Raw genomic sequence first — 11,951 nt, 5'->3', positions numbered from 1 at the left:
CAAGGCTGTGTAAGGTGTTCCACCATAGGTAGGGGGCTCCAAAAGGCCCGCTCATGCCCTAGAGATGGATCCTGATCCCACTAACAGGGGGCCCCGGATTCTTTTAAAATAACCTACCCACTCTAATTTGTGCTTTTCACACACTCCAGGGTGTGGGGCCATCCCGGAGCTTGGTCAATCCATCAGGAGCTGAGTCCTTAAAAAATATTGACTGCTCCTCCTCCGGAAGCTGTCAACTCTCCCTGGCTCCTCCCTTCGAGGTGGGGCTTATGAGGTCGAATGCTGATTGGCTTGATCCTCCGCAGGCCCTATGCAGGCCACTACAGCTGGGGTGAGTTCATGAGAGAGGTGGTCCCACCATTCCAGAGGACACTTTTCAGTAGGCTCCTCCCAACCTCTGGCTCTTACCATCTTTCTCCCCTTTCTCTATGATTCCTCAACCTTGTGGGGAGAGTATGATATGGATGTCCCGTTTGTGCCCGAGAACTCCACAGATACTTATTCTCTGCACGTTGACCAGTTGTGAGTCTCTGCATTCACAGCTCTGTGAGCTGCGCTGATCAACATTGTCCCGAAAGAGTTCATTCATTTAAAATTTACTTGACTCGGGGAAATGATGTCCATGTTTAGAGCAATTTTTAAAATTTAGAAAATACATCCAAGAAAAACAAGTTAGCATATTTGAGATACACTGTAAGGCTTCGTTGACTATTAGTTATCTTGTGATCTTTAAAAGGGTAAAATTAATGATATACATAATGAAAAACCTCTAAATATGTATTGCCATGTTGTTATCCTTTTGACAAGGAATAGAAAACTTCATTCATTTACTTTCTGTCTCATAGAAGCCCCAAAGGGCTCCTTTTAGAAAAAGTAACTGGTCAATCCAAATCTCATTGTCTGTAGACACACAGACAGGCTCAGCTGCCCTTGGGGTCAGTTTCTCGCTTTGGCCCTCGGCAACTGAGTAACCTGTGGTGAATTCCTTAATGATTGCCAGATCTAGCTTCTTCATTCATAAAATTAGAATAGCATCAGTGTACTGTGTTTTCCCCCCCGATAATTATAAGCTAACCTACTTGAGATAATGAGAACAGATTCTAGCATGTAGAAGCTTAGCGCATGAAACCAATTCATTTTTGTTATTAATAAACAACCACAGTACCACATTTTTGAAGTTACTGACTTAATTTGAAATATTTAACTAGTCTGTGGAAATGAATCTGAGAAAGTCTTAAAGAGGTAAATTTCCAAACATGATTATTTATGTGCTTATTTAGTTTTGAGACAAGGTTTCACTGTGGCCCTGGCTGGTCTGGAATTCACAAGAGATCCACCTGTCTCTTTTCTCCCAAGTGCTGATATTAAAGGGGTGCTCCATCACACCTGCCTGAGTCTGTAGAAAATGATATTTTGGTTGATGAGTTACTTTTTAAGAAATTATTTTCTTTTTTGAAATCATAATACAATTGCACCATTTCCCTTTTACATTTCCTCCCTCCAAGCTTTCCCACTCACCCCTCCAAGCCCTCTTTCAAATTTTCAAATTCATGGTCTCTTCCTTCATTAATCATTTATACATACATACACATAAGGAAAACCTTCTCAGTCCATATGTTCTTTGTGCGTATGTTTTCAGGGCTAAGCATTTAATACTGAATAACCAGTTGGAGTACTCTTTCCTGGGTAAGACTATTTCTCCCACTCTTGGCCTTCCTTAGTTGCCAATAAGATCCCTGTGTAGGGCTGAGGACTCTGTGAGCTTTCCCCATACATCTTAGCGTATCTATCGGCATCATCTTTGTTCGGTTCATGTTTAGGCAGACATATTGGTTAATTACTTTTTTCTGTAAAAGAGCTCCCTATGGATTAGACATGGAATAGAAAAGAAGGTGAAATAATGAAATCTTCTAATTGAACGTTGGCTTCCTGTAATGTTTATCCAGTCCAGGACTTCAGGATCTGTTCTTAGATGCACCAAAGACTACTAGACAACCTTTGTTATTAAGAGAAGAGAAATGGTTTCTTAGGAAGCACGGCTTCATCATGCAGGAGTTTATGATTTGTGTCCAGCTCGATGATTTAGAAAGGAAGAGGACCAGGCCTTTCCTGAGTCAGAAGTTTTCCTCAAACCATTACAAAATAACAATTATGACTCCCCACTTCTTATTTTTATTGCTGGCTTGAAAAAGATGACTCTACAATGCTTACACCAGGAGGAGATTATTCTACAAATAAGGGCCCAGCATGACATTTATGAGAAAGCCAGGGTCCTCCTGCGCGAAGCTGATTGGTGCTCAGCCAATGGGCTCTAGGATGTTCCAATAAAAGCTGCTTACTGCCCTGGGCTGGACAGATGCAGGGCAGGGGGTCAGCTCTGCCTCTGGACCCTGGGGAAATGCCCACCGCCTCTCTGAACAGCACACATCTGTGGCCTGCAAAGAGAAGTCAGACCTTGAAGATGAAACATCTGCTTCCCCAGTTCCCTTCCATCCTGGCTATCTACTGCTTCTGCATGCTGCAGATTCCCTCCCCAGGTAAGGAGATTGCCATCACATCTGCCTGCCCTGAGTTCTATGGAAGACTGAGAGATCTTTACCCCTCAGGGTCATTCTCAACAGAGTTGAGCTTCCTCCCGTCACCTACCCTCACATCCACCCTCTCGTTTTCAGGTGTGGCGCTTGTGTCTAACCAGAATGATGGACACAGTGAGACGCCACAGCCTTTTGCACAGAGACTTTCTCCAGAGATACTGGGATTAAACAGCCCTTGCCCCAGGGAGTGTCTTGACTTTGTGGTGGTGAAATCGAAGGGTATGGTGTGAGTTGGGGGAAAACCCTGCTTAGTGGTCTGTTTCAGAGAGGCTGGAGATGAGAACACAGGGAGGAAAGCAAGGCTTACAGTCCCCCCAAACTGAAAGCTGATGAGCAGCTGAAAAGAGCAGAGAGCAACTATGTAGACGAACGAAATTGTATGGAGTGAGGGGTAGGGGATGGGAGTAGGTTCTCAGAGAGTTCTGGGGAACCTGAAGGTCCTCCAGTCCAGCATCCTCCAGTCCCTCAGGCGCTGTCCGCGGTGCTGACCGGGTGCTGTATCTCTTCAATTTCTGAGACGCAGTTTGTAAGGGAGCTAGAAGTGGGAAGGGGGTCTGAAGTCCTCAGCCACGATCAGATCACCATCTCCAGGCAGTTTGTCATAGAGTGCAGGAAAGTGGGCCACTGATGAAAATCTGTGATTTGAAACAAGGACTATTACAAAAATGTGGACTTTTCCATTAGAATTAAATTTGATTTACAGGCATAGAGAACCTTGGGAAAATATAGTGCGCTTGTTTTGTCCTCAACAGTAATGGCAACATCTGGGCATTGTGAGGAAGGATATCAGCTTAACATCTCCAGAGTGCCGGGTCTCCTCTGTGGCTTCCCAGTGGGATTCTAGATTCTGCTCGGCAGCTCTGTCTAACCCCAGCACACAGCCAGCCCCGGACAGCTCACAGCCAGCCCCGGACAAGCAGCTGTTGTCCCTCTGGCCTCCAATAGAATCTTGTTCATAGCTTACTTTGGAAAATTTGGCTTGTAATTTGATTGTTTGCCCATTTATATATACCCCTCTATTTTTCCTGTTTGATTTTGTTTGCCGAAGGTAGAGTCCTATGGTCTTCATTTTTGTATTCACACAGACCTCTCAATAAGACCTGGTAGGATTGTTTTGCAGAACTGCATTGTTAAATGATCACAATTATCAAAAATATCTTTACATTAACCTGCGACCTGATCCCGTCTGACTTCCAATCATGGATTTTTGTTAGGGTCTGTGGGGGTATTCAGGTTTAGATGAAGATTTCTTGCTTGTGACAGTTCTCAAAATAATTGAAGGGACTTATAACATCTTAATTTTAGTCTTTCTAGAGAAAACCATACGTACCTTTAACTCTACATTACCTTCTATCATTTCAAGTCAGGTTATTACTCTTCAAGGCTTGAACACCATTGTTTGAATATACAGAAGTATTACCTTAGCTTTCTGTTGTCTCAGACTTCAGGGAACAAATAATCCACACTATATATACACATGTATGTATACACAAGTATGTGGGTACATATGTGTGTGCATGTATGAATACATGTATGTATATTTGTTGTCGCTAGAATAAACTTCTCTTGAGCCATATACCCCCTGTCCCACATCGTAAAATATCCAAATTCAGGACATTCTATGTACTTATTTAATCTTATTTTGTTAGTGCTGACCTACCCTCATGACTCCTACCTGCTGTATAAACCTCTGAGTGTAATATCACGTGTAAATGAGAAGATGTGTTCATCAAAGTCAAAGGGGGGCTAGGAGGATCCAGTTATATGCTAGTAGCAACTCTCCCCAGAAATCTACCCGTGGAGGGGTTGATGGAGTGGAGACAGGTACCTGCATGTCTTCAAAGTCCCGATTAGATGCACATACTTTGTTAATATTACTTTCTGATATTTGATCCTCACATATTCCACAAAAATATAAACTTATTTGCTCCCAAGTATTTTCTCTGTCTTTCTTGATTTGCTAACAGATGGACTAGAAACTCCCATTATGTTGAACACATGCGGTTTTAAAATTATGTTGGTACACATCTTGGATTTGATAGTTTTAGGTAGAAGTGTCTTATCTTTTCAAGTCTTCTTAATTGTGCCTTCTGTTACTTTTCTTAACCGCTACCTTCTCAATGACTTCTTTTGCTCATCTCTATGATGGATTCTATTAAGACCTCTGTATGTTTTTTTATGGCATGGGTGCAGAAGCAAATGATATGACGTCTTTCTGGAATTGATGTTTTGATTATCTTTTGTTATAGGAGTTTCTCAACCCTTAGCTGATTCTCCAGATGGCTTAGATGTTGTGGAGCTTGAGGTATGCTATTATGCAGCCTTGTGAGATTTGTATTTAGTCCCAGCCCTGAAAATATCATGTGGTTAATGTTCACTTTTAAAACTATTTTAAGATCAGATATTTGGCTGCAGCAGAAACTCACTGTGATTGCTGCATGGCCTCATTTAAGACATCCTGAGAGTTGGATTGAAATTCACTGCATTGTGTAAGGAGATAATTCGAGGTTCATAAATGGAACAATTTTAGAATTTTAAACATGCTCTAAGAGAGTCTACTGGCTAAAGAATTTATTCTTGTGTTTTATTTCTTTCCCTCATTTTGTCTTTTAGCGACTGGTATACTGTCTGAACCAGTGGGAAACACTTTCTAGCCAACCTAAGGTAAAAATGCATATACTAGCTCTTGTAGTTATATCAGTATATATGTTTACATAACTGATGCTGAATAAATGGTTCTTTTGATGTCTACTAGAGAATGGTGTATATATGTGTATGTGTGTGTATAAAAATACAGTTCTGGGAAAAATCAAGTTTCTCTCTTTGATATGAATTACCACAAAACAGTACTTCTGTGTATTCTTAAGATTATATTATCTATATAATAAAATTAGTTATATGCCATGACATATATTATATGTTATACACTGATACATTATGGTGTTAACAGCTCTCAACACAGTAGATCTCATGTAAAGGACCATACCAGCAGTAACTATAGTAACTACAACAAAAGTGATTCAGTGGATACAAAGTCAATGCTGATTAATTGAAAATTGAAAGTGTGATCTTAGGATAGTTCACGATTCTCAGCACAGCCTATCAGTTTTCACCTTGAGTAACATTTCTTCTTCTCCACTCACTTCCCCCACCCACAGCATCATGCAGACCAGCCACATCCAACATCTCACCATTGCCCAAATACAGCAGACCCTTGAAATCTTTATACAGCCTTCTCTTTAGCCAGAAATGTCTCTGCTTTCCTCAGAGCCTATCGTGACAGCCCAGGATCTCAACTGGAGCTGTCTCTGTGCCTTAGTTGGCTTGTCTGTTCCATGTGTGGAGTTGCTGTAACGGCTCCAGTCTTCCTGAGGAATGGATGCTCTAACTTCCATAAAGTGCTCTCAACAGCACCCACCGCACAGCAAACGGCAGCCCCTAGCTGCGTCTTGTTGCAGCTACGTTTCATTCACAATCCGAGTACCACCTTCTCTCTCAAACTTCATGAAGATACAGTAGTACTTGCATCTTGTTTTCAGTTTACCACTATGCGCATGTCTGGAGATGATCGTTAAACCATCTTTATAGTCTTAGTGCCTGGATGAAGCCTCAAAACAAGAGCTTGGAGCCTCAAAACGAGAACCTGGAGTCCCCCAACTCTTTTCCACTGCATCCTTACCTTGCACCACAGTGGCTTCCCTGCTTTTCACATGAAGGCTGTGGTGTCTCCCACATGAGCAGAGACAGGAGAAGTGTGGCTGTCCCACTACCTGCTGCAGTATTCAATTGGATTGTGGGGTGTCCAGGCGCAAGGATCCAGCTGGAATGAATTTCCATTTACCCTTTTCATATCCCCAGAGCCTATCACACCCATTATTTTTGGTTGCAAACAAACAAAAGAGTTGTTCAATGCACAAAAATGCCAACACTTTGAAATTATGAATAGAGAGCTAGCGCCTTTTCCCGGCTTCCTTGTTGACCCCCCACTGTCCAGTGTTGGGATGATGTCCAGTGGAGCTCCCAATGCACTGCTTCCCTGTTCCCCACAAACCCAGTCTTTGTCTGCAGGAGACTTCTGTGTTCAAACAACTCAGGAAGTGGTGGTATTCGACAACCAATGTCCTCTGCAGAAACTCTTCAAGCACCGATTTTCTCTTTACCCCATGAGGTCAGAAGGAAGTCAGACAGGAAAAAGTTAACAGGTTCTGTGGATAGAGACCCATTAATTCCTTAGTTCAGGAGAGATGCTTGAGAACATGTCACTGCTAGGTACCAGGGATGGAGTAATGATGCACGCAAAACTATCTGCCCTCATAATGTGTGTAGTATAGTTTGGGAAAATGAATGAAATGTTACATGAGTAAAACTTGATACATGTTTTTCTATGAAAAGAGGAAGGTAAGAAGGATATGTATGAAATCTGGAGACGTTTGATTGGCAGCTGGAAAAGATTGAATAAACAACTGATTTTTATGAAACAGGGAAAGGTTTTCCTCCCTAAGATTGAAAGATAAGAGATAAGTTGTAAAAGGCAACTTTATCTTAAAAGCCTATGTCAACTGCAATCTTTTTTTTTTTTTTTTTTGAGACAGGGTTTTTCTCTGTAGCCCTGGTTGTTTCAGAACTCACTCTGTAGACTAGGCTGACCTAGAACCCACAAAGATCTGCCTCTGCTCCCTGAGTGCTGGGATTAAAGTCATACACTGCCATTTCCCATCTGTCAACTCCAATCTTGACTGTTTCATAATATTTGAGTAAATCCAGCCAGGTTCACAGTGTGACTTACACTGAAAACTTCATCAGATACCTGCTCCAGGAAAACTCCATGTAACTTTCTTCTCAATTCTCTTTCCAGAAAAACCAGGATATATACAAAAGGGTAAGTGCCTTGCAGTGCCTAATACAGACTCTGTACCATGTTTGGAGCAAGTGACACTTGGTGCTAATATCCCTTTCTTATTTATCTAGTTCTTATTTCACTACTCCAGAACACAGAAGCCAAGGCATCCAGTTAACCCTGAGGTCAGTATTTTATTATACCTTCTGTATAAATGATGCTCTTCTGCATACCTTTTATGCCTTCTGAATTTACATACACACACACAGCCAAGTATTAGGCAGGGAACTCTCAGATACCCATGAGTGACAGGTCCCTACACACATTCCCTCTCCCAGGATGGCAAGAATTGTCTTTCTCATCAGGGATGGGAGTGGCGGGTGACTGACAGATCTGAAATATTAGAGAATAAACTGCAGGAAAGAGAAATTAAGTAAGAAACCTGTTCTTGTTATCATGTACTTAAACAGAAGTGCAAGGAGAGCCTGTAAGCACTACACCCATTCCCACGGCTCCTTATTGCTTTCTACCTTTATATTTTGAAAAGTGCTGTGTGGTCCACACAGTGCTGTCTCCCCCAAGGTGACCCACGCATGTCATCTTCTGTGGCTGTCAGGGTGTAGATACACAGTGGGAATAACAACGATCACCTCTAACTTGTGTTTACAGCTCTGGGGCGCGAATTCCAGGCCTTGTGGAATTCTCTATCACTCTATCACTGAGCAACATCCTGACCCCCACTTTTTTTCCTTTTACATAAGTTCTTACTTTGTAGTCCGGGCTGGGCTTCCTCCTGCTTCTGCCGCTAAGATTACAGGTGGGTGCCATCACGCCCAGCTGACTTTCTTAAAACTCTTAGCGACCCTCGGGAGCAGCTTGGGTAGGTTAAATTCTGTAAGGTGGCCTTTGAGAAACACTGGGAAGGTCATAACATCTAGATTTTAGTTTGGGTGCACTGTCACAGCTACTGAAATTCTACTTCGGGAGAGCCACTTATTTATATACGCAGGGCTCCCCAAGTCTTCTTAAAGAATGTCAAATACGTCTAGGAATGGGATGAGATAAGGAGGGGCCAGCTACTGCCGAGCAAAAAGAAGCAAAGGAAAGGGAGAGACCTTGGTTGCTTCAAAAGAAAAGCACCAGGGGAACCATGGAGGCTAGGAAAGGACAGATGCCCTTGCCTGCAGCATGCAGCCAGGCGAAGCCCAGCGGTGTGGGCTCTGACGCTCACCACCCTGGTACCTCCTCCCCAGCACAGCACATCTGAAGAGAGAGGAAGGATCCGGGGCAGCAGCTGCTTTGAGGCCAGGACAGAGTGCGTAGGGTTAACGTCAGTAAGCGACCGATTTATCCTGAGGGAAGATTTCTAAGTGGTGTGTTGGAATTGAAACCTGTATCCAGGCAAGCAAGCTCTTTATTGGAAACATAAATGTTTTGAGCGTAGGCTCCGGAATTGATTTTACTCTGAAAATTAAACCCATTTGTAAGAAAGGCCAGTCAAAAAAGCATGCGCATAGATAGCCCTGGGCTCTCAAATATTCGGCTGGAGTCAACAAGGTTATACAGCTCCTCTCTGAGATGCCCCCGGCCTCACAGCGTTTCTCTATTACAGTTTGCACCCGTGCATCCCTTGATGCGCCTGGCTGCCAAGCTGGCCAGCAGAAGGATGAAAAGATGGCCGCCTCCAGTATGTGTTTGTTTCTTCCCGCCGTAGTACTATGGCTTAATGTGTACACGATGGAAAACGTGTTATATCACCTCGTGTGACTCATTTTTGTCCACTCTTTGAATCCCAGTCTCCAGTTTGGTGTGTGTGTGTTTCGAGGGGGTGGGGGGAGTTGTGGGCAGAAACACTGGTCCCTTACCCTTGACCTTCCGGTCTGTAACCCCGTGTTGTTGTGACTGGAAGGGCCAAGGGAGGGACCCCGTGGCCCCGTCCCATCCCATCCCATCCCTCTCTTCCTTTGCTTGGTTCACTCTAAGTTTTGTTTTGTTTTGTGTTGTTTTTCAATTCCGTCCTTTTGTCACATCGTGAAATTTGCTCTGGTGATAGTTCTCTGCTTCCTGTAGCTTTACCTGCCTGTTTTTAAGGATTTCCCCCCCTTAAGTTCAGTAAAGACAGTTTCCATAATAGCTGATCCCTTTCAAACTATTAATCAAAAAACTATTAATCACAAAGATCCGCCTGGCTCTGCCTCCCGAGTGCTGGGATTAAAGGCGTGAGCCACCACCGCCCGAGGCCAGCCTGGTCTACAGAGTGAGTTCCAGGAAAGGCATAAAGCTACACAGAGAAACCCTGTCTCGAAAAACAAATCAAAGAAAGAAACAAACAAAAAACCAAAAAAACTATTAATCAAGGTTTTGTGTGACAGCAAAAATAATTAATAAAGAAAAATTTCTTTTGGCTATCTTGAGCCCAGGTACAGTGGCCAGCATGTCCTGTTTTGTCTAGAACCTTCCTAGCTTTAGACCCAGGACTTCAGGGTCTTCAGGAAATTGCTCAGCCTCTAGAACACTGCCTGATCTCCCTGCTGTCTGAACACAGGCTTCCAGGTCCATTCTAACTCCATTCTTTTTTGGGGGGAGGGGGTCTCAAGACAGGGTTTCTCTGTGTAGCTTTGGAGCCTGTCCTGGATCTCGCTCTATAGACCAGGCTGGCCTCGAACTCACAGAGATCTGTCTGGCTTTGCCTCCTAAGTGCTGGGATTAAAGGCGTGTGCCACTGCCGCCCAGCTCTAACTCCATTCTCAAACCAAGTTATAGCTGAAAATGAGTGGAGGATGCTAAGATCTCCTGACATTGAAAGTTTGTTTGAATCAGAAGTACATTTCGCAGCTGGGTTTATTCAGAGTTGGACACAAATTAAACATATTTGGACCCCAAACTGCAACACTGATTGAGCGAGCACTGACTGAGTGAGCAAGCTTTCCTTCCAGAACTTGCAACTGGCCCCACTGTCAGATTCTCCTCAACTGCTTTTTTGCATCTGTCTTCTGATGAGCTTAGAATGGAACCAGGAAGGGACACCATCACACGAGAGCAGCTGTGAGGTCATGGGTGCAGTTCCTGTTGAATTAATTTATACTCTGTTCCTTTCCAGGACTCCAGGACTGCTGCTGTGGACTTTCCTAAGAAGGCATGTGAACCTTGTGAGAATACTGATTTCCAGAAAGCTCTAGAAAGAAGGACAGGGAAGTGCCTGGAACCTGCAACTTTCCCAGTCTTATTTGGATAGGATAGATCTTCCCCCCAGGGGATCCTGAATATCTTCTCTAAGCATTGAAGTTGGGGATCCCTGGGCTTATCCTGAGGTAGAAAGTGATTATGGAAAGATGGCGTTAATGTTTCACATGGTTAATATTTCATTTCTAGTCTCTCAGATGGGTCACTTCGGCCATCTGTGACTAGGGACTTGTCCTCTCTGGTTCAGGGACCCACATGCCATTACGCAAACTTGAGAGAGGAAAAATATTTCTGGCAGTGCCAACCCATAAACCAGGGAATCACAGACTAGAGCATGCCTTAGAATCTGGTTAAAATTGGGATAGCTGGGCTCTACCCTGAGATTTAATAGGTCTGAGGTGGACTTTGAGAATTTTCATTAATAACAAGTTCTCCAGATATCTTTATGCTGCTGGTCTGGGACCGTTCTTTTTGAAACCTTCTCCGAGGATGTTTCTTTGACTTAGAATGTGATTGCATAACAGTTTGTGTTTTTGTGTTACAGGATCCCACTACCACCTTGGGGAGGCCATTTTTCCTTTTCAGGGTATAACAGATTTCCTTGTTTCTGTTTCTAATTGTATTCCCTGTTGTTATCCCAACTGCCAGGACCAGATGGGCACTGTTCTCTCCTCCATTTAGGGTGTGACTCAGTCAAAAATTCTTACAGACTTGCAAGGGAACCAGAGCAACAAGACATAGCCTGAGCATGTCCATATTCTAGGAGCTTGGAGAGCAAGGGGGAGGGACTTCTGTTGATGGACAGATACTGGGTAAACCAGAGTCCACAATCCCAAGCACTACCTTCCAGGGTATGTGACCTAAAAACCACACTGACATGAGGAGTCCAAGTGCCATCTTCTTTCCCAGGTGACAGAAAGGTCCTTGCTAAGGTCATGCAGTTTCTAATTTTGTTCTATTCACTAACTGCACACAAGGCCTTAGCTTCTCAATATTTGCATAAAAAACCAGTGAGTCTGACTTAATCCATGACTACTACTCCAAGCTGTATTCTGTGGATTACTGGTGCTAGTATCCTGCAAAAGATAACACACGATTAGAAGATTTATCACTTAGTCTTCCTGAAATTCACAGCACGATCTGGCCCCCTGAGGGCTCTGGGAAATGTCATGGAAAATCCCACCTATGTCCTTGGTTTCCCTAACGTCTTTGACTATGGAAATCCTTATCACCTGCCCCAGTTTCTACATTTTTCATTTTCCTGACCTACAAAAAAGTGTTGTTTTCTGGAAAGAACTCTGAGAATCAGTAGATCACTCTTCTGTCTCCAGGCTGAG

The 11,951-nt window shown here is 43.4% G+C and overlaps 1 protein-coding gene across 1 annotated transcript; it reads left to right on the top strand.

Annotated features, from left to right (window-relative positions):
• Positions 1-911: 911 nt before the first annotated feature.
• Positions 912-10,666, top strand: Nms (neuromedin S). Its single transcript, XM_042266085.2, has 7 exons — positions 912-2,537; positions 4,844-4,899; positions 5,208-5,258; positions 7,450-7,473; positions 7,563-7,616; positions 9,044-9,118; positions 10,532-10,666. The coding sequence occupies exons 1-7, from the start codon at positions 2,357-2,359 to the stop codon at positions 10,664-10,666; spliced, it is 576 nt and encodes a 191-aa protein (XP_042122019.1). The 5' UTR covers positions 912-2,356.
• Positions 10,667-11,951: the final 1,285 nt, after the last annotated feature.

Source organism: Peromyscus maniculatus, chromosome 21 (genome assembly GCF_049852395.1).
Source record: "Peromyscus maniculatus bairdii isolate BWxNUB_F1_BW_parent chromosome 21, HU_Pman_BW_mat_3.1, whole genome shotgun sequence".
NCBI lineage: Eukaryota > Metazoa > Chordata > Mammalia > Rodentia > Cricetidae > Peromyscus > Peromyscus maniculatus.
This window is presented reverse-complemented; position numbering and strand designations above follow the sequence as displayed.

Coding starts and splice junctions, on each gene's coding strand:
- Nms (XM_042266085.2), top strand. CDS start 2,357: ATGCAGGGCAGGGGGTCAGCTCTGCCTCTGGACCCTGGGGAAATGCCC. Junction 4,900..5,207: donor TAGATGTTGTGGAGCTTGAG/GTATGCTATTAT, acceptor TTTGTCTTTTAG/CGACTGGTATACTGTCTGAA. Junction 5,259..7,449: donor CACTTTCTAGCCAACCTAAG/GTAAAAATGCAT, acceptor TTCTCTTTCCAG/AAAAACCAGGATATATACAA.